This window comes from Botrytis fragariae (assembly GCF_013461495.1).
Source record: "Botrytis fragariae strain BVB16 chromosome Unknown tig00000112, whole genome shotgun sequence".
In the NCBI taxonomy this organism is placed as follows: domain Eukaryota; kingdom Fungi; phylum Ascomycota; class Leotiomycetes; order Helotiales; family Sclerotiniaceae; genus Botrytis; species Botrytis fragariae.
Genome location: NW_023500997.1, coordinates 1,447,764 through 1,469,483, shown reverse-complemented (window position 1 = coordinate 1,469,483; position 21,720 = coordinate 1,447,764). Strand labels below are relative to the sequence as shown.

At 43.9% G+C, this 21,720-nt stretch overlaps 11 protein-coding genes across 11 annotated transcripts; 5 read left to right on the top strand and 6 right to left on the bottom strand.

Moving 5' to 3' along the window:
* Positions 1-535: 535 nt before the first annotated feature.
* On the top strand, positions 536-1,567 carry Bfra_007998 (putative mitochondrial nuclease protein; the record flags this gene model as incomplete). The annotated part of the gene is made up of 1 exon (XM_037338364.1): positions 536-1,567. The coding sequence occupies one exon, from the start codon at positions 536-538 to the stop codon at positions 1,565-1,567; it is 1,032 nt and encodes a 343-aa protein (XP_037190427.1).
* A 359-nt stretch (positions 1,568-1,926) lies between these two features.
* Positions 1,927-3,945, bottom strand: Bfra_007997 (putative protein pfs2 protein; the record flags this gene model as incomplete). The annotated part of the gene is made up of 3 exons (XM_037338363.1): positions 1,927-3,528; positions 3,591-3,706; positions 3,813-3,945. 3 exons carry the CDS (start codon positions 3,943-3,945, stop codon positions 1,927-1,929), a joined length of 1,851 nt encoding a protein of 616 aa, XP_037190426.1.
* Positions 3,946-4,876: 931 nt separating this feature from the next.
* On the top strand, positions 4,877-6,706 carry Bfra_007996 (putative diacylglycerol acyltransferase dgat2 protein; the record flags this gene model as incomplete). The annotated part of the gene is made up of 3 exons (XM_037338362.1): positions 4,877-5,227; positions 5,423-6,452; positions 6,501-6,706. 3 exons carry the CDS (start codon positions 4,877-4,879, stop codon positions 6,704-6,706), a joined length of 1,587 nt encoding a protein of 528 aa, XP_037190425.1.
* A 464-nt stretch (positions 6,707-7,170) lies between these two features.
* Bfra_007995 (putative prenyl cysteine carboxyl methyltransferase ste14 protein) lies at positions 7,171-8,142 on the bottom strand (the record flags this gene model as incomplete). Its single annotated transcript, XM_037338361.1, has 1 exon — positions 7,171-8,142. One exon carries the CDS (start codon positions 8,140-8,142, stop codon positions 7,171-7,173), a length of 972 nt encoding a protein of 323 aa, XP_037190424.1.
* A 936-nt stretch (positions 8,143-9,078) lies between these two features.
* Positions 9,079-10,027, top strand: Bfra_007994 (uncharacterized protein; the record flags this gene model as incomplete). The annotated part of the gene is made up of 5 exons (XM_037338360.1): positions 9,079-9,173; positions 9,261-9,335; positions 9,386-9,508; positions 9,561-9,750; positions 9,851-10,027. The coding sequence occupies 5 exons, from the start codon at positions 9,079-9,081 to the stop codon at positions 10,025-10,027; spliced, it is 660 nt and encodes a 219-aa protein (XP_037190423.1).
* An 82-nt stretch (positions 10,028-10,109) lies between these two features.
* Positions 10,110-10,666, bottom strand: Bfra_007993 (uncharacterized protein; the record flags this gene model as incomplete). The annotated part of the gene is made up of 3 exons (XM_037338359.1): positions 10,110-10,230; positions 10,294-10,599; positions 10,653-10,666. 3 exons carry the CDS (start codon positions 10,664-10,666, stop codon positions 10,110-10,112), a joined length of 441 nt encoding a protein of 146 aa, XP_037190422.1.
* A 289-nt stretch (positions 10,667-10,955) lies between these two features.
* Bfra_007992 (putative peroxisomal membrane protein pex17 protein) lies at positions 10,956-13,025 on the top strand (the record flags this gene model as incomplete). The annotated part of the gene is made up of 1 exon (XM_037338358.1): positions 10,956-13,025. One exon carries the CDS (start codon positions 10,956-10,958, stop codon positions 13,023-13,025), a length of 2,070 nt encoding a protein of 689 aa, XP_037190421.1.
* A 917-nt stretch (positions 13,026-13,942) lies between these two features.
* Bfra_007991 (uncharacterized protein) lies at positions 13,943-14,948 on the bottom strand (the record flags this gene model as incomplete). The annotated part of the gene is made up of 2 exons (XM_037338357.1): positions 13,943-14,668; positions 14,718-14,948. 2 exons carry the CDS (start codon positions 14,946-14,948, stop codon positions 13,943-13,945), a joined length of 957 nt encoding a protein of 318 aa, XP_037190420.1.
* A 930-nt stretch (positions 14,949-15,878) lies between these two features.
* Positions 15,879-17,019, bottom strand: Bfra_007990 (putative cwf15 cwc15 cell cycle control family protein; the record flags this gene model as incomplete). The annotated part of the gene is made up of 8 exons (XM_037338356.1): positions 15,879-15,989; positions 16,044-16,116; positions 16,173-16,273; positions 16,330-16,414; positions 16,465-16,746; positions 16,800-16,876; positions 16,928-16,950; positions 17,010-17,019. 8 exons carry the CDS (start codon positions 17,017-17,019, stop codon positions 15,879-15,881), a joined length of 762 nt encoding a protein of 253 aa, XP_037190419.1.
* A 213-nt stretch (positions 17,020-17,232) lies between these two features.
* On the top strand, positions 17,233-18,221 carry Bfra_007989 (putative exosome complex exonuclease rrp45 protein; the record flags this gene model as incomplete). Its single annotated transcript, XM_037338355.1, has 2 exons — positions 17,233-17,396; positions 17,501-18,221. The coding sequence occupies 2 exons, from the start codon at positions 17,233-17,235 to the stop codon at positions 18,219-18,221; spliced, it is 885 nt and encodes a 294-aa protein (XP_037190418.1).
* Positions 18,222-18,446: 225 nt separating this feature from the next.
* Bfra_007988 (putative voltage gated chloride channel protein) lies at positions 18,447-21,553 on the bottom strand (the record flags this gene model as incomplete). Its single annotated transcript, XM_037338354.1, has 7 exons — positions 18,447-18,509; positions 18,566-18,676; positions 18,737-19,117; positions 19,167-19,502; positions 19,560-20,681; positions 20,829-21,223; positions 21,328-21,553. 7 exons carry the CDS (start codon positions 21,551-21,553, stop codon positions 18,447-18,449), a joined length of 2,634 nt encoding a protein of 877 aa, XP_037190417.1.
* Between the last annotated feature and the right edge of the window lie 167 nt (positions 21,554-21,720).

Here is a 21,720-nt window from a genome sequence, read left to right as displayed (position 1 = left end):
GCTTGTAGGGAGTCAAGAGGATAGACTAAAAAAATTGCATGGCTTTCCATAAACATCAGCTTATTCATTCATACACTGCTTGTTCGTAAGAGAAAAACTGACCGAATTTGACCACTAGCGAAGCCCTTCAATAATCCGATTGTTCCATTTCAATTCAGAGAATGAAAAGTTAAAGATTTAAATGGTATGATAACTGAAAAATTATTCATGTACTTTATTCATACCAACAACTCTTAATAAAGAGACCCAAAAGTTGCATGACTTTCCATAGACATTGTTTCTTCAAACACTGCGTGATTGTTGTAGATCCAACCCTCGGAAAAACTCTGGGTTCCGAGACAGTTTTCCGAGACACGTCAGGAAAGTTCAACTGACATCAACACGAAACCTCGTTCTAAAATAAGATAAAAGCTCACGCGGAAGTATCGACATCGTGATCATAGACTCACATATTGATCACCCCCAAAATAAATCCCATATATAATCTTCCTCTCCCATTCGGTACGAGCTCTCGTCAAGCTCGATTCTCTCTGTCATGTCCAAAACTACCTTAGCAATTATAGCAGGCGTTTCTGCAGCCACAGGCGCCGGTATAACCGCTGCCATGTATTCTACACGATCTGAAAAGAAAATTCAAGCAGCCGCAAGCTCAACAGCAGTCACAGCATCCTCTACTTCCTCCGCGCATTCACCAGTACCTCTACCAATTGGCCAATCTATAATCAAAGATGTCATAGCACCAGTCGACCCCGCAGGTCTTTTTCAATATGGATTTCCAGGACCCGTCGCAGATCTAGCGACGAGAAATGCGCTGATATCCTCATTCGATCGAAGACTTCGAAATCCTTCTTGGGTTGCAGAACACATAACTCCCGCTTCACTTGCAACTCAAAACGGCGATCGCAAACATTCCTATTTTGTCGAAGACCCCTCTGTCCCCGAAAAATTCCGCGGTAAATTAAAGGACTATGCTCGATCTGGCTACGATCGCGGACACCAAGTACCTGCCGCAGACGCAAAATGGAGTCAAGAAGCCATGAACGATACCTTTTTCCTCACAAACATGTGTCCGCAAGTAGGAGAAGGATTCAACCGCGATTACTGGGCGCATTTTGAGGATTTTTGTCGCAGACTTACAACTCGATACCCAAGTGTGAGAATCGTTACTGGACCTTTGTATTTACCGAAACGGGATCCAGCCGATGGGAAGTGGAGGGTTACTTATGAGGTCATTGGAAATCCACCAAATATTGCTGTACCGACACATTTCTACAAGGTTATCTTTGCGGAAGATGGTACTACAGCAGGTCCAGTAGCAGTCGGTGCATTTGTGTTACCTAATGCGAGGATACCGAATGAGAAACCGTTGACGGATTTTGAGGTACCTGTTGAGATGGTGGAGAGGGCTAGTGGGTTAGAATTCATGACGAAGTTGCCGGCTCAGAGGAGGAAGAGATTGTGTGATGACATGATGTGCGCGTTAGTTATTAAAGATTACTCGGATAGACAGAAGGCATTTGCAAAGGATAGTGCACCAAGGAGGACGAGTCCAAGACACACTTCTTAGATTTGGCATGTAATGGGCGGGGATTTGCAGCATATATACAGCATCGGCGAGCATTTCTGGTGGGATTGCATAGCATGGCGTTTGCTTTTTCTAAAGATAGTTTTCTTTTTTTCGAATTTGTGTTGCTATTCATATACCATAACATTAATACCCTTCAATTGCATCACCAAGCAGATTCAAACTTTGACAAGAAACACATCTCCTTGTTATTGTGGGTACACATATGTGAATAAAGACAATTCAAAATTATCAATGTGACTACATTACAATTCGCCCAAACGCCCCATGCTTCATTTCGCCCGAAAATGCTATATTCTGGTATACAGTCCGAGTTTCACTCCCCAGATATCAAATCCTCACTATCGTGCCTGTCTAAATTTTCCCTGTCTTTGCATCGCTTGTAAACTTTCTTCTTGGCTTGGCAAAGGTCCCCGCTTTCTAATTCCACCGCTACCACTTAATAGATCTGTACTATCTAAACCAGGTATTGGCATACCAGGAGGAGGTGGAGGAACAACGAAGCCAGGCGGGAGTTGAAAGTTTGGTGGGAGCATTGGTGGTGGGGGTGGCATGCCCGGTGCTCCTGGAGGAGGCAAACCAGCCTTCATCATAATTGCCAAGGTATTGGCATCTATATTTCCAGGTAAAGGTGGAGGTGGCATATTACCTCCACTGAGCATAGGTGGAGGTGGGGGTGGGGGAACACGATTCATACCAGGGATAATTCCCATACCAGGTAATGGCAGACCAGGTATTCCTGTGGCAAAACCGGGTACCTTTGCAGGCATTTTCTGATCGACCAATCCTTCCATTTCGTCTTCAGCTTCTTGATCTTCTTCCTCTTGACGTTGGCGTCGCCCGCCGCGACGATCATAGGTTCCTTGCGCCTCGGCAGCTGAGTCACCAATGTGATAGCGGTCTTTGAATGTATCTGCGTCACCAGGACGTACACGTGTCCAGAATCGAGTGATTCGATCATTGGAACCTGATGCTAAGATGTGACCAAGAGGATGCCAATCAAGTGACCAGATAGCGAATTCATGAGCGTAGGTTAATTTATGAGCTGGATAGATGGTTTGAGCCGGTGTAGTAGTGGGGTCTGGACTATCATAAGGAGCTATGGAAGGTTCCGTTCCAGCAGGATTGTTTGGTTCATCTAGTAGGTAGTGGAAAAGAGACCCATCAGCACCACCAGTGCTCAAAAGCGAAGGGTGAATTGGATGCCATGCTAGGGTAGAGATATCTTTATCATGGCCTTTGAGCAAACATACATCGCGCATCATTCGCAAGTCGAATACTCGTGCGGTTTGGTCTCGAGCTGAAGTGGCTAAGCAGTGGCCTCGTACTGGTTCAAAAACGGTTTTTGTGATTGTGTTCTTATGTCCATGGAGAGTCGTCAGACATCGGCCACTGCGCGGATCCCATAACTTGACAAGATGATCTTTTGATCCAGAAACGAGTAATCCCTTAGTCGGATGCCAGTCAACACTTTTCGCGTCCCATCCATGCCCAGAGAGAATAGACTCCTCAACACCGCCAGCAAAATCGAAAATCTTTAGCTTAGAGTCATCCGAGGCCGTGACAAACTTTGAGTCGTTTGGACTAAATGCAAGATCTCTTATAGGGTCATCATGTCCTTGAATGACTTTGACATTGTTGAAATTCGGTTGCCAGTATTTGATCACTCCATCATGATCAGCTGATATCAACCAGTCATCACTATGAGAATAAGACAAAGCGCGAATAGCAACATCATGTGCTTGCATAATTGTCTCGAAGTTGAAACCTGCGCCATTCCATAAAGTAAATTCTCCACTACTGGAGGCTGTGAGTAATCGTCGACCTTCTGGTGTCCATCTTACCACATTCACGGGGTGCTTGATTTTATTAAGTGACGAATGTAAATGCCTCCCTGGAACCGAATCTGCTGCATTATGAATTCTTGCCAGCGGCGGCAACATCTATAAATAATTAGACCAAAAGCATCCAAATTAGCCTATGCGACTAGTTTAAGAATACTCACATCTATCATGTAACTTGGACTGGGTCTTTCCATTTCACCTTGGTAACCACCTTTATACCTTGGCTGACGATTACGCATCCAATGAACCATAGTAGAGCTATAATCCGTGACGGGACCTATATAGAATGAGTAAATCAAGACTTTCCAAGAAACGAAAAGATATAGATGAGCTTCCCAGCCTGCCCTAATCGACAATTTAAAATTCCAAAGTATTGTACTTACGACGACCCCTCCCTCTCACGAAGTCTCTTTCACCACCCCCCTCTTCCTGTCCTCCATCGTCTCTTCTTCCTCTTCCTCTTCCTTCCCTTTCTCGATCCCGTCCACCTCCATACTCTCGAGGTTCGTATGCCATTTTTATCAGTGCATCATTTCCTTCAATAATACTTGATCAAACGACTACTTTCTTCTTCGGCGAGGTCCGTTGAGTTTGATTTGGGATCATGTGTTTGGAACTTTCGAGGACTAGGTGAATAAATAAAGCTAAGTCACAGAGGTCATGCTTTCAGAAAATGGTCGCGACTTTGACACTTGATGAACAAGGATTCGCGATGACACGGAACGGAACAATGATTTATCGACGAATCTGCTTAGTAATCAAGCTGGTAGCCTCTGGTATCTCCACATGGGCGATAAGGGCGATAAGGGCAAGGCTCATGAGAAGGATAATTTGGTGTAAAATTACATGCATACTGGGAATGCCATTGCCATTCTTGAGGTATGCTACGCTATCTTCACCCTCTCACGTCTTGTGCTTGACTCTCTCCAGATCCGTCCAAATCTTCGAAGACTGTGTTTGCCATTATTGATACTTGAGTTCAATTTGAAGATCTAGATAAATACTCAATTTTCGACCGTCCTACACCTTGGTAAGACCGCTACGATACTCGTATTTTATCAATTAAGTTTGCGCCGCTATTCGACGGTCTTGGGTCTATCATCACTCATTCTCAGCCAATAATTGACCTCGGGAGGGGTTTGGCCAGTGAGAGAGGAATTTACCTTCATTACGGCTACAATAATTGTCGACGGTAAATATTCAAACACCTTTTCTTTCATTACACTTCCATTGATCAATTGATTCTCCTATTTTCACAGCTTCAAATATTGTTCAAATTATCGGGTAATTGCGCATATTGCTTGTTCATCCTTGTGCTTCCCCTTGGTATCTCCCCTCGTTCTCGTGGAACATTGTTTATCAATCATTCCAGAGATACATTCATTACTCGGTACATGTTCAAATACTAGCAGCTCGAATTTGAATACGGCTCTATGTGATCTTCGCAATGATGACCTCTGAAAATGCCACAGTAACTGGTACGGAGAGTGTGGCAGACATTTCTCCAACCATCAGGCGATCTACACTTTCACATGTCAATGGTGCACACGGAAAGAAGAGGGCCAACATCAGCATCGCGGATTTCCCCAAACCTCTCACCCAACAACATACCTCCGATTCACTTCGAAAATATACACAAAAGAAGTATAGACATGTCGCTGCTGTTCATTCTAAACCTCGAACATCATGTCTTAGCCATGAAAGCGATGCGGCACCTAGCTTTCTTGGATTTAGAAATTTGATGGTGCTTGTTTTACTAATCTCAAATCTGCGATTGATGTTGGAAAATATTCGAAAGGTATATCTCTTCCCAGTCATATATTTCTCAATTGAAAGAAAAATTGGGTGCTTAAGAGGGAAAAGGGGGGCCACGAAGTTTTGTCTGAATGCCTCGTTTCTCTGCATATTCTGACAGCGCCGATGTTATGATCTTTAGCTTGGCTTTCACATTCAAATACTGGTTTCATCGAATGCAGCTAACAATTCTTGATAGTATGGAGTTTTGATATGTTTAAGATGTCACGATTATCGCAGACAAGATCTCATTCTAGGGGCTGCTCTTTACTTTATAATTCCATGCCATCTTTTTGTCGCCTACGTTGTCGAACTCGCTGCCGCGCAACAAGCAAGAGCATCATTAAAGGGAAGCAAGAAGAGAGCTGGAACTGCCACACCAGGCGGTAGCTATATTGCTACCCAAGCCGAACATGAGAAGTTCCATTCAACTTGGAAAGTAATAGCCTGGATACATGGACTGAACATAACGCTTTGTCTACTCATCACATCCATAATTGTTTACTTCTTCATACATCACCCCCTAATAGGAACAATAACCGAGGCACACGCAATCATCGTCTGGTTGAAAACGTATAGTTATGCATTCACCTGCCGCGATCTTCGACATGCTTATCTCCACCCCTCTAGTAAAGAGGAAGATGCATTGCCAGAAATATACAACAAATGTCCCTACCCACAGAATATCACGCTGAATAACTTGACATACTTTTGGTGGGTTCCAACATTGGTTTACCAACCCGTATATCCTCGGACAAACAAGATTAGATGGGTTTTTGTAGGTAAGAGGTTGGCAGAAGTTTTTGGTCTGAGTATTTTCATATGGGTTGCTAGCGCACAATATGCAGCCCCTGTCCTTCAGAACTCCCTAGACAAGATGGCATCTCTAGATCTTCCTTCTATCCTCGAACGACTGATGAAGTTGTCTACGATATCCCTGGTCATATGGCTAGCAGGATTCTTCGCGTTATTCCAATCTTTTTTGAACGTTCTTGCAGAGGTTACAACATTTGGGGATAGGAACTTCTATGATGATTGGTGGAACTCGCCCAGCGTGGGAACATATTGGAGAACTTGGAACAAGCCCGTTTATCAATTCATGAAACGACATGTTTTCTCGCCCCTCGTAGGCAGGGGCTGGAGTCCATACTCAGCGAGTGTTGCGGTATTTACATTCTCCGCTATTCTACATGAATTGATGGTGGGTGTACCGACACATAACATGATTGGTAGGCTCACAGTGTGATTTTATGCTGTCATCTGCTAACAATCTTTAGGCGTTGCATTCATTGGCATGATGGCACAGCTACCACTCATTGCTATCACGACCCCATTAGAGAAAATGAACGGCATAAATGGCAAGATTATCGGAAACTGTATCTTTTGGGTATCTTTCACCCTGGTTGGACAACCCCTTGCTGCATTACTTTACTTCTTCGCGTGGCAAGCTAAATACGGGAGTGTTAGCAAGCAGGTCAAATAATGGCGGTCCATATCACAGAAATGTTGGCTGTTTTGACAGCGCCTTCAGTCTTTAGAAACAAATAGTATGAAAATTCTATGAGCTTGGCGGCTCCCAGCACGTGTAACTACTACACTTACTCTTTCTGTAGCAATTAGACACAAAAATAGAGAAGCCACAATGCGTGGCTATCATTAATATGGTACAGAATTTTTATCCCAAAATACTAGTGGTGAACAAGCATTCCCTTTGAACTACCCAGTTGATGCAAGCCATAGAAATCATTCAAATCTTCCCTTACAAGATCAGTGAATTCGCCCACTTTCCATCATCTCTGAACGCGATCGGCGAGTGACGCAAAATACAGGAAACCCTCTAAAAATTGATATACTACCATCCCATACGTTTCCGAGCATACAATTGATTGTTTACATTCAATATGAACATGAATAAATTTCAAGATTTGCATGCATTACACTGTAAATCTAGATGAAAGGGATCCCCACCCATGAGACCTGCCTATACTGCACATACTCATCCCCAAAGAACTTGATCAACAAAGCCTCTTCCCCCTTAATTCTCCTATTGAAAAACATCCACAGAACAAGCGTATATCCCCAAAAACAATAGAAATTTCCCAAAACCATTTGTGTACCCAATCCCCACCAAAAGAATCCAAAATACGAGGGATGGCGCAACCATGCATATAAACCAGTTGTGACAAGTGTATGAGAACGCGATCGAGTGAACTGAACAATGTGATTAAAGCTCCTGCCAGCCTGTACCATGGCTACTGATCGGATCGTTTGGCCTACGATTATGAGGATGAGACCGAAAACGAGAATGATATTTTGGGTTCGAGAACTGAACAAGGATATGGAAGGGGGATATTGTAGACCAAAGATGCGGTATGAAGATCCATTGGGGAAAAATGTATTGGTGATGAGAAATTCTGTGACGGCAGCGCTGTGCGCAATGTTGTATGCAGAACCGTTGCCGCTAAAGAGGAAGGAGGAGATAGATGCTTCCGGGGTATTGTATCTCGCTGTGGTCCAAAACTCGAGGAAATGGAAGATTGCGAGAGAGGAGATGAAGAAGGGGATGCGCCAGAATATCGAATTGGTAACGAAGAAGAGGTAGAAGGTAGCGAACATAGAAATCGTAAGGACGATACCGACGAGGAAAGATCGCAATGCGATTCCAGATAGAGATTTAGGTTGACCGGGAAAGAACTGCTTCTCGAATTGAGTGATGGCTTCGTCGATGCTGGGTATCTCTGCGAATTGTTCTCGATTGGGTCCGACTCGCGCTCGAGGGGCAACGCCGCCGTTCTGTATTACGTCCCATGGACGTCGACGAGTTGCGCCGGGTGTGCTCGCTGTGCTCTTTAGTTGTTCGGGTGAGCTATGCGCTGACGCTGATCCACGAATGACATTAGTAGTATCATCTGTAGACATGATTATGATAGCAATAATCACAAAGATACTAGTCGCAAACAATCAAATGAGTGCAATGGAAGCTTGAAGTTGGAAGCTTGATGCTTGGTGGTTAATTCAATCTTTTTCAGGCTGGGTTAAGTGATATATAAGCACGGAGATCCAGTATCGATAACTAAACAGAAACGAAATTACGAAAAATTATAAGAAATGGGGACAATCAAACACGATTCCCTTTATTCGTGCATAACCTTTTTGACTGCCTCTTCATATTGTCCTTGGTGAAGAATGAGATGAAATTTCGAGGGGAGTTTGTTACCTTTTTCTTAAAGGTTCTTGGAAACCTCGATATCCATTGGTACTTCCTAGTCAGTTTAACAAAGAAGCATGTGACAACATTCCGTACAACAAAGTCTCACTACCTAGGTATCCTGACCGCTCAAATACCTCTAGATGTTTCTCAGATATAATCTACCTAGGTAATGATTCATTGTATATATATTCAGTAGAGAATTGGATGCTTGAGTTATGTATTCCTACCTAGTTACTATTCATTATGCTTTGTATAACGTCACTACTAATAATTAAGTATATATAAACTCCCCGAGTTAAGCTCAATGCCCCCTATGTACTCGAGGGTTCTCCTTTCCTGTGAAATAGCTAAGCCCCTTCTTTCAGCCACCCCCACCAAGATCTCGTATCTTCCGAGGACCGAATCTCGTAAGTAGATCAGGAAGGTATTCCGCATACGAAGTGCTGGAAACGCTTTCCAACTGTCAGGCAAAGTGGAGCTCTTGGGTTAGGTGAATATAGAGGGCTCGGCCGTAAGAAAGCTAAGACATGACATGCTCACTTAAGATCCAGTTTTGACAGATTTCGTCTCTGACCCAAACAATCCATTGATTGAACATCCTTTGACTACCTGTTAACATCACACTTCCACATCATAACCTAATCATGGAGGCCATTGACCATGTTGAAAATGAATCTAAGATGCTGAACGGGGAGCTCTATTATGCATTCGTACCAAACCTCATTGAAAAGCGAAATAGGTGAGACAAACAGGAATATATCACCCATTAGATACTCCATTGAACAGTCACTTCCTCGAATACAGCTGATAATTGATCTTCTATAAGATGCCATTGGGCTTGCAAAAGATTCAACAATGCCGCTGATGCCCCAAGACGAAAGCTGGTAGAGATGTGGAGAGAGTAAGCATTCATTTCTAGCTGAGTGGCAGTGCGAAACCTAACAATACCAGCATCATCAATGACAAGACTCCTCTTCCTCCAGTGGGAGCCACAGATGAAGAAGACTCCCTTATCCTAGGAGATGAACCATATATTGATGGCCCAATCAATGTAGACTATGGAATCAATCTGAGGTAGGCCTCAAACTCTGAAACCGCATTCTGAGAAAGTACTAATCCTCCACAGGATTGGCAAAGGAGTCTACATCAACTTTAACTGCGTATTTCTCGATACCTGCCTGATCACGATAGGAGCTCGTACTCTAATTGGGCCAGGTTGTTCGTTCTATGCTGCCACGCATCCATTAGACCCTTTCCTTCGCAATGGTATTAATGGCCCGGAACTTGGGGCACCCATAACAATTGGAGAAGACTGCGTACGTATTTTTAACAATGTTTGGCGCGATATCGATATTATTCATCAGCTCAATCCCTGTGTACTATTGATAGGTATCATCGATGCTAACACTTTCCCAGTGGTTCGGAGGCGGCGTTACAGTTTGCCCTGGAGTAACTATCGGTCGAGGTTGTACCATGGGTGCTGGGAGTGTCGTGACGAAAGATGTTCCCGATTTCCATGTCGTAGCTGGTAATCCGGCGAAAATTATCAAAAAGATCGAGCCGAAAGAACCAGATCCAAATCTCAAGTCCTGATTGCTCAGAGATGGATAGAGCTCCAGCTCAAAATTACTTCCATCTTGCAAAAGACGCATGCATCATCAAAATATTTGGTGCCTCATAGACCACCCTGTATTGAGAAAGAAGATATAATAAAGACTAATACATTGATCAATGCCCATATGAACGGAATCCATGTTGACATCTGAAAATATCCCGCATTGTAAATGGCACCGAGTCTAGGAGTGACAGAATTAGCAAGAAAAAGGGAGCTTCTACGTGAATCACGAGACAATACTCACATCAATCCAACTAAACTTCCCGCCAGCAAGGCTGTAATTCCACCTACTAAAGCGTACACCAGTGGTATTATCCAAGCATATTGCCAGGCGTTTTTCCCCTTTCCCGATTGCATTACAACGGCACAAGCAGCTGCGGCAATATGCGTGATTCCATACATAATGAGTGTCCATAGTAAAGTAAATCGCCAAATGTCATGAGCATAGTATAGGTAGTTTGGGACTCCAGGTTTGGCATGGAGAGGCCAGTAGAGTGATGGAAACGGCGGCGTGGAATAGTCAAGAGGTGCCGGATTATCGATTCGAGTACTGCCAACTTCAATTAGCATGACTATTCTTTGGAATGTCACAATGCGACTCACTTCAGAAGGGGCATAATTTATTGGGGCGAAAAGCCCATCGTAAGGTAACGAGATGTATGGAAGCTGTAGTCGTTTAACGCGATGCGACAGTGCAGTGTAACTCCAGAAATTATACTTTACAATTAGCCTTGTGAACCCTTCAGTACGCAACACAAGGCTGAAGTTATATACCTCGGCTGTTGAACTCCATTCCATCATTAACACATCAACCATCACATATCACCCTTAATATTTAAATATTATATATCAATACGAGCATCACAATGATTTGAAGTCCTGTCAAGATAATCAGAGTAGTTCAAGATGCCGGCAGATAGACTTCTTACGACTGTGTTACGCGCATACCAAGGCGTGCCTGACCCAGCCCAAACGGACAGAATCCTTGGGACAACTACCTCTCTACTTACCACTCTTACGAACCCTTTGAACATAAGCCTTCTAACATCACATCTTCTTACCGCGCCTGCTATATGGAACAATACTGATGGTCTACGAATATGCCTCCGAATCATCAGTGTCTTCAATACTGCTGCCATTACGGTGTGCAAAAACGAAGTAGAAAGTCGTAACGAGCATCCACCGTACGATGCATACCAACCTCGGAAAGGAGGCGGGATTGGTTCTGATGACTGGGCTCGATCAGTGATCAAAGGTGCGGATGACAGGTCGCCAAGATGGCAGCATCTTCTCGTGATCGCTGGCGTGTTACTAGGCATGGAAAATGGAGGAAGGCATGGGCTCTCTGGCGGACTCAGGGATACACTCGAGCGAGCATTAGTAACGGCGGCCAACTTAGTACTGGAGGATCCAATGAGGGATGGTATTCTTGCAGCAGAATCTATCGTGTTAGCTCTCAATCACGCGTTCCCACTGTTATCGGACGGAGTGCGTGCGGGTCTCAATTATGATACTTTAGTCATGATAATGGTACGGTCAATGACTGCATTGGAGGGCTACCAGGACGGTATTTTCTTACAACACATTGATGCAGATGTCAAGCAAGTACCGGGAGATAAGTTCGATTGGTCGTCCAAATCTTCCTCTTTTCTACAACTGCAAAAGCAGGCATCAAGCCCAATACTGTCGTCCATGGGGCCACTGTCGAGACTTATCGCATATGCAATCGAAAATATGAGCAACTCTCTACTCGCGATAGAAATTCGAGAGCATCTTCTTTCGTTCTCGGGTAGACTTCTAGAAGGCTGGAAGAGGAACAAGTTATCGGAAATTGATCCATCTGAGGAGGCGGCCTTTCTAACTCCCGAAACCCTCCAAATAACCGCACCAGTCTTATGGCAAGTATTGAAGAGCGCTATGTTTGCTACCGTTGTTATTTTGCAAGGTCTTATGGGAAGAACTATGCTTGACCCTATCCTGTCGACAAGACGCCTTGCTCCGATAGGAGCTTCTGAAACCCTTATCATTCTTGGGAACATTCACTTTATTTCGTCTCGACTTGGCTCGAATTCTTTTTCTGCATATGTGTTCGTTAATTTGTCTTCTATCGACATTCTATCTAATTATCCTCTCGAATCAAGAGAGCTTCTCAAAGCTATATATCCCACGCAAGCTGGCGAAATTCCAAACAACCCTTTGCAGCGCAATCATGATCTATTTTATCTTAATACTTGCGAGCACTTGACAGATATTCTTAGTCCGCCTGACAACGAAGGTTTAATCATTAGTGTGGCAGCCCCTTATCTCAATCCAACAGCTCATCCTGGCTTCCTGGAAATCTTTGAGGCTGCTCACAGCGCTGTTCTTGCAGTACTCTCAGCTCCTCAGAACACAAAATTGACCGCTAGATTCATACCAACTTACGTCGACGCTCTCTTTAATTCCTTTCCGAACAACCTGTCGCCTAGACAATTCCGTTACGCATTTAAGTCTTTAGTACACATTACTACTCCGCCTACACCACTGTCGACCGCAGAGCCAATGTTAGCCGAGACCCTTCTAGAAATGCTCCATCACCGTGCAACTCATGCGCCTACATCGCCACTACCACAATCTGTATATATGAGAGACACCGCCAGCCAACAAGATAGTCAGACGCCTCTCTCTGAACAGGCATACCTTATGCTCACACTACTTGATGCATTATCCAATCTTCCCCTCGATACTCTACAGGCATGGTTACCAATATCAGCTGACCTTTTGAATTCCATCGAAGATAATTACATGAGAGAACGATGCAAAACAAGATTCTGGGAAGTTTTAGAGAGTGGAGAGATGGACGTTGAGAGGAGCGCTTTATGTGTCGGATGGTGGAGTACACGGGGTGGTAGAGACCAGATACTATTTGGGAGGGAAACTCAAGATGTTGGGCCATACATGAGTGGAGGGTTGGGAGAAGTTAGAAGTAGATTGTGATAACGTCGGATGCGGCAGTCAAAAAGCTGATGATGTGATGAAGGTATATGAGGTGATAGTTATATTAATGGAACGGTAGCAAGGCGCGAAATTGAATGATAATAATTTTGGGACGGAAGAGAATAAAATGGATCAATCCACTGCCACCTTCCCTCTGGACTTGATTTCATTGGTCGTATCAAAGTTTGAAATTACTTTCCACGTTCAGACATCAACAAGTCTAACTTTATTTCAAATATAGCTGTTAATGGCCATACTACTTCCAATCTTGATGCCATGAAGGGGCTTGCTTAGCCGAGCATCCCCCAAGTACACCTATTAAAATCGCGCTATATTCTCTACTACTGTGTACTTATTTAACAAGGTAATGCATATCAGGATTTCAAACATTCCGCTTTGAAACGAATCAACTACCTGATATCTTGTTGCCATATTCCATGAAATCTACTTTCTAATCAAGTATCCTATAAAATCACATTACATACAAATTCCACGCTCAAAGAACTCCGACAAAATTGATGACGTAGGACCTATGCATGCAGTATTATCTTCATGCACGGTAGATCATCATCTTACATAACATATGTGAATGAATGTGCTTATGCATGCACAACAAAGGTAGTGATGCATTTTCTTGGGTAATACATTGCGTCAAGATGCAGGGCTTTGTGTGAACAAAAGGATTCTCCAAAAATGAGCCCCAGAAGCTTGATACAGGAAAATGATCATTGTCGAGTGATAACAGACTGTGTCAAGTAAAATGTAAGTGCTATACATGTATGCGATTGGGAAATGAAGATGCGTGAAAAGTAAATAGTCATTAATTCATATCTGCTAAAATCAAACAAAGAAACTATCATATAAGATAACATATCAATTTATCCATTGCATCTTGATACATCATTCCAGCCCAAAAATTAGTAATTATCGTTTCCAGCAGCGGCACGCTTAGCCTCGCCCTTCTCGACCAAATTTTCCTTGTGAAGCGCATGTCCAGCTTTCTCCATGATCTTGCCCACGGTAGAATCACCAGTCTTTCCAGTGTTAGAGCTCGAGGTGTTGTCATAGTCGCGCGAGCCAGTGTTTCCAGAGGAACCGTAAGTGTTACCGGAGCGGGTGTTGTTAGAATCATATGAGTCGGTGTTTCCACTGATGCCGCTGGATGTGTTCTCGCCGTATCCGGTGCGAGAGGAGTCGAGAGTAGAGGAAGGGTTATCGCCATATCCGGAGGAGGTGTTGTCTCCATAGCCTGATCTCGAAGTGCTATCTCCGTAGCCAGTAGAGGTCTTATCGCCAAATCCAGAAGAGCTGTTGTCTCCATAGCCTGATCTTGAACTATCCAAACCAGTTGACTCGTCCCCTCCATATCCAGATCGAGAAGTAGAAGTGTTGCCAAGGCCTGAAGAGGTGTTATCTCCATAACCAGAGGAAGCTCCACCAATTCCCGAATCTTTAAGACCAGATGAAGTGTTATCATCGTAGTCAGAGCGGGAGGTCGAAGTATTTCCAAAGCCAGAAGAGGTATTGTCACCTAATCCTGAAGTTCGCTCACTTCTACCAGTTCCGAAGTTATTAGTGTCATCACCGAGATCTCCTCCATACTTGGAGTTGCTCGAGCCAAACTCGTTGTCTCTCAGTCCTCCCTATGTCATATCAGCAATAGTCGAGAAAGATATTGTAAGTGTAACTGACAGAGTTTCCGGTGTTGAAACCACGGCTTTCTTGAGTAGAAGATCCTCCATATGCTCCAGAATCCTGATCGTCAAATGTGCCGGTGCCTCCAACGCCTCGGGCGCTGGTAGTGTTGCCGCGGCTCTCATTCCCAAAACCACCTGTGGTATTTGAGAATGAATCATCGGCGCTAGAAGGGGCACCACGGCGGCCAGTAGTGTCGTAGGAATCGTCGTTGTTGTATGTAGACATGTTCAAATTGTTTTTGTTTTTGTTGCCGAGTATTTATGTAGAAGCTAGTTGTGAGATTGAATGTTTGTTTGATACGAAGAAAATGGGAGGATATTAGAAGGTTACTTTATAACATTTCGTCGATGAGCTAATATGTCATAAGATGATCTAATTGAAGGGTAGTGCCGGTGTTGAAAGATGCCTACTAGGGTACCTTCAAATGAAGACCCTGTGGGAGCTTGGAAGAGTTGGCATACGTGACAGACGTCAACTGGGATGGTAAAACAAGGATAGATCGTTCCAATAGCCACGTTCTTTCAGTCGAATGCAGCAATGGCAGTACCAAGAAAACAAGATCGGTGGTTTTGACAGCCCGTTTTCACTCTAGTAGACTATATGGTGATCTGACTTTACGTCCCTTTACCCATGTCGGGGTGAAAGAACACTAAGAGAATGCATCATCATTGTCGAACCGGATCAAAACAGGTTACGTCTGTGGCGGTGCTGGTAATAAAAGAGAAGAACTTGGTCTGACCAATAAAATAGTTTGGAAGAACAACATGTGTGGAATGAGAATATAAAAAATGCGGGGTAAAGTCCACTTAATCAGCCACAAATCATCGATATGTCACTTAAAACAAGCTTTTCTGCTGGCTGTATCCGTAACTAGTGAGATGTAATCACATCCATGAATTTGTTCAAAAAGGCCCAACGGAAGGAAGAGTCTCGTCAGTCATGTCTTGAGCACTAATCAAAGGGGAGGCTGATCAAAATCCAACTTCATTCATGTACTTGCAATACTGCTAGAACACTCGACCATACTCCATGCAACCATGACGCCAAACCCCTTCGCCCTCTATAGTACATATCCGAGTCTCGTCCGGAAGAATTAATTTCCATATTGCACCCCTACATTGTGATGCACAATGACTCCATCATCTCACGTATTTGCTACCACACGTTAGTCTCATCTGATTGGTTGCTACCATTGCCGCTGAGTTGAGATTCAAACATCCAAACATACCTCATGAATTTCTTATGGAAATCGGAACGTAGCAAGTCCTAAGATTTGGGTCAGTGTCCTGTGATGATACTTTCATGGCTGGTACAACATACATTGACGAATTCTTTTTTGCCTTTATCTTCGGTTCCACGAGCTTGATTTTTGAAAATGACATCATCGTCCCATCTAATAATCTTGAGTTAGTAAATACAGCATGAGAAACTAGTCCACACCTAACATACCGCCTTTTAACATTGAAGTCAGATTTGGCATTCAACAATGGGTTGCCAAGAGCGATATCATGCTCTCGCTCCGCTTCTTCAGCCGCTAGTCTTTCTCGTTCCTATTAAAGCATCATAATTAGTGGTAGATTGGCAGTTTTGAAAAGCTTAATCTGACCTCTTGTTCTCGTTTCTCGGCACGCTCGCGCTTAATCTTTTCAAGTTCCCGTTGAAGCTCCGCAGTCTCGTCTTCGTCATCATCACTAGCACCATGTGAGCCTTTTTCCCAGAGGGTTGTAGATATTTGGCGAACCTGTCATCATCACTACTATCACTCTCTCCAGCATCGTCCGAGTCGGCATCTATATCTCGAGTTTCTTCCAGAATGCGCCGCCTTTTTGCTTCAGGGTCTTCATCGTCCTCCACCGAGCCATTCTCGAGTTGTCTTTTGGATGTGTTTGTAGACGACTGTACATCTTCGATTACAGCGCTTGATCCCCCATTCTTTTTAGCGAAATGCGCTGCTTCTGCTTGTAATAATTCTGCTCGAAGGTCTCTGACTTCGGCTGCTGCATCGCCTCCCTGTCCTGGCTTTCTATAACTCCATTAACCTCAAGTTTCACAAGCAAAGATGACGAGGGTTTGTACCGGAATTTCAGTTGTGTGTGAGCTGGAAGTAATCTTTGATGGTAGGCCGGGCCTCGTTGTGCTTCTTTTCCCACTGCCTATTTTCCATAAGAAACATTCTGTACAATTCGCAATGTAATTTCACTTACTGGGTCGAAGGTAGGTCTATGTGCTGGAAAGTTTGTTAGTAATTCCCAAGTAGAAATAACAATATTGTCCAACAGGGCTTACCGGTAGTCATCTTGTTTGCTGTGGAAAATGTAAATCAATGTTTGATAAAAGATAAGGTGAAGGCCAGACGCGATAGTCTACCTACATTTAAGATGCTAAATAAGGCTGCGCTAGTCTAATCAAAGCTCACCGCCTTGGGGTTTCTGGCAAAAAGAAATCTTGGGGAATAATGTAACCCGCGCAACCATTCAGTGTGTATATTCACGTCAATAAGTAATTCGAGATGCCTCGAGAACTTGAGCCTTCTATCAATGAAAAGCAGTTCTTTTCGAAGGCTCTCAAAGAAAACTTGAGAATTGACGGAAGAAGTTTTGATCAATTTCGAGCTCTAGAGTTAGAGTTTGGAGATGAATATGGTGTTGCAGATGTGAGGTTAGGGAAGACAAGGTAAGAGATGCGATTACAGGAGATGCACATGCAAAGCATCTTTTAGATATTTACTTCGAGAGATATCTTTTCAAGGGTCATTAGTGAGGCTGATAATTCTCTAGGGTTCTCGTCAATATCACAGCTGAAGTAACAAGTCCATTCCCAGACCGTCCCTTTGATGGCATCTTCACCATCACAACGGAGCTTTCACCTATGGCCTCACCCGCTTTCGAAACCAACCGTCCAACCGAGCAAGAAGTACTGCTCTCTCGCCTTCTCGAGAAGACCCTGCGACGCTCTGCAGCCCTCGATACCGAATCTCTTTGTCTCATCGCTGGTCAGAAATGCTGGTCAGTTCGAGCAGATGTTCACATTCTATCACACGACGGAAATCTTATTGATGCGTCCTGTATTGCTATAATAGCTGCATTACAACACTTTCGGAAACCAGATACAAGCACGGAAGGAGAAACGGTGACTGTCTACACTCTAGCAGAGCGAGAACCTGTGCCTTTGAGTCTTCTACATTTCCCACTCTGTGTGACATTTTCATTTTTTGGAAAGGGTCAAGAACAGACTAGATTGGTTGATACGACATTAATGGAGGAACAGTTAAGAGAGGGTAGTTGCACGATCAGTATGAATCGTCACGGAGAAGTCTGTCAAATTGCCAAGCTTGGTGGTATAGCAGTCGATGCCGTGGAATTGTTACAATGTACGAATATTGCGCTAGAGAAGGTCAAGGATATATCTGCATATATCACAAAGAGCTTGCAAGAAGATTCGAAGAAAAGAGATAAAGGAGGACTCATGGCTGAGCTTAGAGCAGATAATTCAAGATGATGAAGATAAAGATTATGTCTAATATGTACGGCAGACTCTATGATGATCTCTTCTTCGAATCAATCTCCCAAACAGGTCTGTATAATAGGCATTAACCCCAGATGCTAATGCTCTATGAATTACACCAGGGTATTGGATATTCAAACTCCCAAAAATAAGATCAAGACGCCACCCAATTGATGCATATTCCTATTCCCGACGCTAAAACGCAATACAACAGTAAAATCAATTATGTCCATCTCTTTCTTCCAATTCTCGCATATACTTGACAAAAGTCTTCTTGTGAGTCTGTAAATGGTCAGGTCTCTTGCACGCTAAGTGTGTGGAGGTTGGATAAATCTTACCAATCCGGCGTAACGGCCATCTTTCAGTACACAAACATATCTCAAGCCGAGTTTCACGAAACATTCGTAGACCAAATCCATTGGGGAACGAATATCTAAAGCTACCGGTGCCTGTTTTGGTTCTTTGTCAGCAGTGGATTTGAGAATGAACAGGTGCTAAATTTTGCTTACAGGATCAATGTAAGGCGTGAAGTCAGTAGGATCAACATGCTCTTCTTCTTCAGAGTCATCATAGTTGCTGATGGTCGCCATGAGGCACAAGGTACCTGGCTCATTATCAAGATTATCGAGAGCGAATTCTAAATCGGGGGCTGGTATTAGACCGACAAGAACATCGTCTCTGATGATTGGCAATCCACCATCGACCTCACCGGCCTGATGCAAAAGCTCTAACTTCTGGCGCAGACTGCTAGCAGGTATCATGGGGGAGACTGAGATGTCAATAACTCTTTCTCTTCGAACACGGGGCACAATATCTGCAAGATCGGAGGTAAATATCGGCTTATGCTTGTTATTAAGAAATGGGTAAGCGTTGAGGTTGGTCAGTAAATCCTGGAAAAGTCAGTCTTTCCTCCGCACACTTATCATTAAATGATCTTACGTATATGCTCAGAGGTTCCATGAAATCTGCTGTCCATTTTGAGACTAAAACAGCGAGGGAAAATGGTAAAACATAATCAAGACTACCTGTCAATTCAAAGAGAATGACTGCCAAAGTCACAGACAATCTGGTTACCCCACACATCGTAGAACCGGCAGCAATGAGAGCATAAACACCGGGAGTAATACAAGATGTTCCGCTCTCATGAGCAGCGCAACTTTCAAATATAGAAGCGTGGGGAAATTGCAATACAAGCCATTGCACCAAATGACCGACGATCCTGCCGAGTAGGCCGCCTACAACCATAGATGGAACATATATACCTGCAGGAACTTTCTGTAGCATTGTGTTAGTAGATGGCCGTGTGCTCGCTTATGATTGAGTTGAACTTACGATGCCAAATGTAATAATCGTCAACAGGCCTTTGATGAAAAATGCAATAGTTAGCTGTCCAATGATGGGAAAGATCTCATCAATGCTACTGGGACAAAGGCCCATGCTATCTGATTTATCAGTATCGCAAGGACTAGCCAAGTTGAACAACAATTTAGCTACTGGGATCTTAGTATACGGATTCCAATAGGAGACGAGGCCTGTTAATAGAGCAACAAGCATGACCTCAAAAAGAGGCCACTTTTTTATAATCTCAATCTTCCTGAAAGACTGTGCCCAGGACCTAGATGCCTTGATGAATGTTGCACCGGTTATGCCACCGAGTACACCGACCATGATGAAAGCGGCGAGTTCAAAAAAGTTCCAGTCCGTTAAGTAGCGAACTTCGAACATGACAATCTTGTTGGTGCCATAAGGATTGAGAAATTTTAACGTCAGTGCAGCTGTGATGCAGCAGAAGAAGGTTCGAAATAATGTTTTAGCTGGGAAAAAGTACGCCACTTCTTCCAAAGAAAAGAGAACACCGCCAATGGGAGCACCAAAAGCTACCGCAACACCTGCAGCTGCGGCCGCAGACAATACTTCTCTGCGTTTCCCGTCATTGTCATCGTATTTGGAGAATAAGCGGCATGCGATATTGCCCACACAAGTTGCAATGTGTACAAAAGGGCCCTCCTTTCCTAAACTTAGCCCGGATGCCACACTCAATATCAGAGCGAGTGTTTTGACGAGTAGAGTCTTAAAGCCAAGAAATCCATGCAAAACGAAACCGCTAAGAATTACGCGAACTTCAGCCACTCCACTGCCGGCAGCCGAGTAGTAGATCATCGGAGCATTCGTCTCAGAACTCAGCGTGTTCTTCGGGCTGGTATTACCATCGACTGGCGCCTGGGAGTCATGTCGACTAAGAGCACCAAGGTTCTCATCCAACGTAGATAGTTGATATGTTGATGGTACGACCGTTTTGGTAGTCAAGGTCAAAAGACATGCTGCTGTTGCAAATGCGACTACAAGTAAAACGTAAATAAAGAACTCTGTTAACTCCTCACTAAAAAATGGTATTTCGACATAATTGGACCAAGATTTCCAAGCATCACATTTGTCTCCGTCGGGGCAACATCTCTATGAATAGTCAGTGTACTTGTTCCCCCATGATTCAAAGCAGAAAGCATATCACGTTAATGTCGCCGAATCTGATTTGTAAGCTTTGGTGGGCAGTTTCAAAAGTCATGTCGAGCAATGAACGGAGATGACGAAAATTGCACAAACCTTTTCACTCATGAAAAATCCATCATGACAATAACCATCTTTCCAATCATAAATAGGAGTCTCCGAGACATCAACGGTATATGCTATCGTAGCTGTCACGAATCCAACTAGGGCACTCAGTATCCAACCTTGTGTGCCATCAAAAAACGCCTTGATTCGGCCTCGAAAATCTTTCCTACTTCGGAGCCCCTTCACTCGGTATGCATCTGCAATGCTGTCATGAACCCAATCTGTTGATGTAAATTGATCATACCAAACTCTGTCGTCTGTGGTCGACATGTTTTTGGATTCTCGCATCTGGTCCTTGGGTCCATGTCTTTCTGAAATTAATGCGGTGACTAGACGCTGGCCCCAAGATCCGGCACGGCTATGATGCCGACTACCTCTTAGACTACCTGTTAACGATATACAATTAGCCCCATGCTCAGTACTATGGGAGAAAGCTGAAGCTTCGTAAATACTGGTAAAATTGGAGACTTGCCAGAGAAACTATGATGACTTGGTAGATATGGGCGATTGATCTCCGCGGCGCCACCGAGACGTATACGAGAACGCCCCGCACTTTGGAGTAGAGGAGTTCGCTCGTCGGAAAGATTACTTGCTGATCTTTGGAGAGTTCTCATGGCTGTAGGTGAAGGTGGAGTTGACGAGTCCCTCGATTCAGGTGGAACATTCGACGACATTGTAAAGTCGACGCCAATGTGGCTCTTGCTAGTAGGTCTCATATCGGAAATGTCTCGGTGTGTCACCTAACACATCTCAGGAAGATAGACGTTCTGGAATGACGACACGGTACACAACGGCAGGAATCTGAAAGGTCGCATGCAAGAGCGGGAGATGCGAAATGCAAATGCGAAAGAAGGGAAAGAGGAAATGATAAATAAGAAGCTGA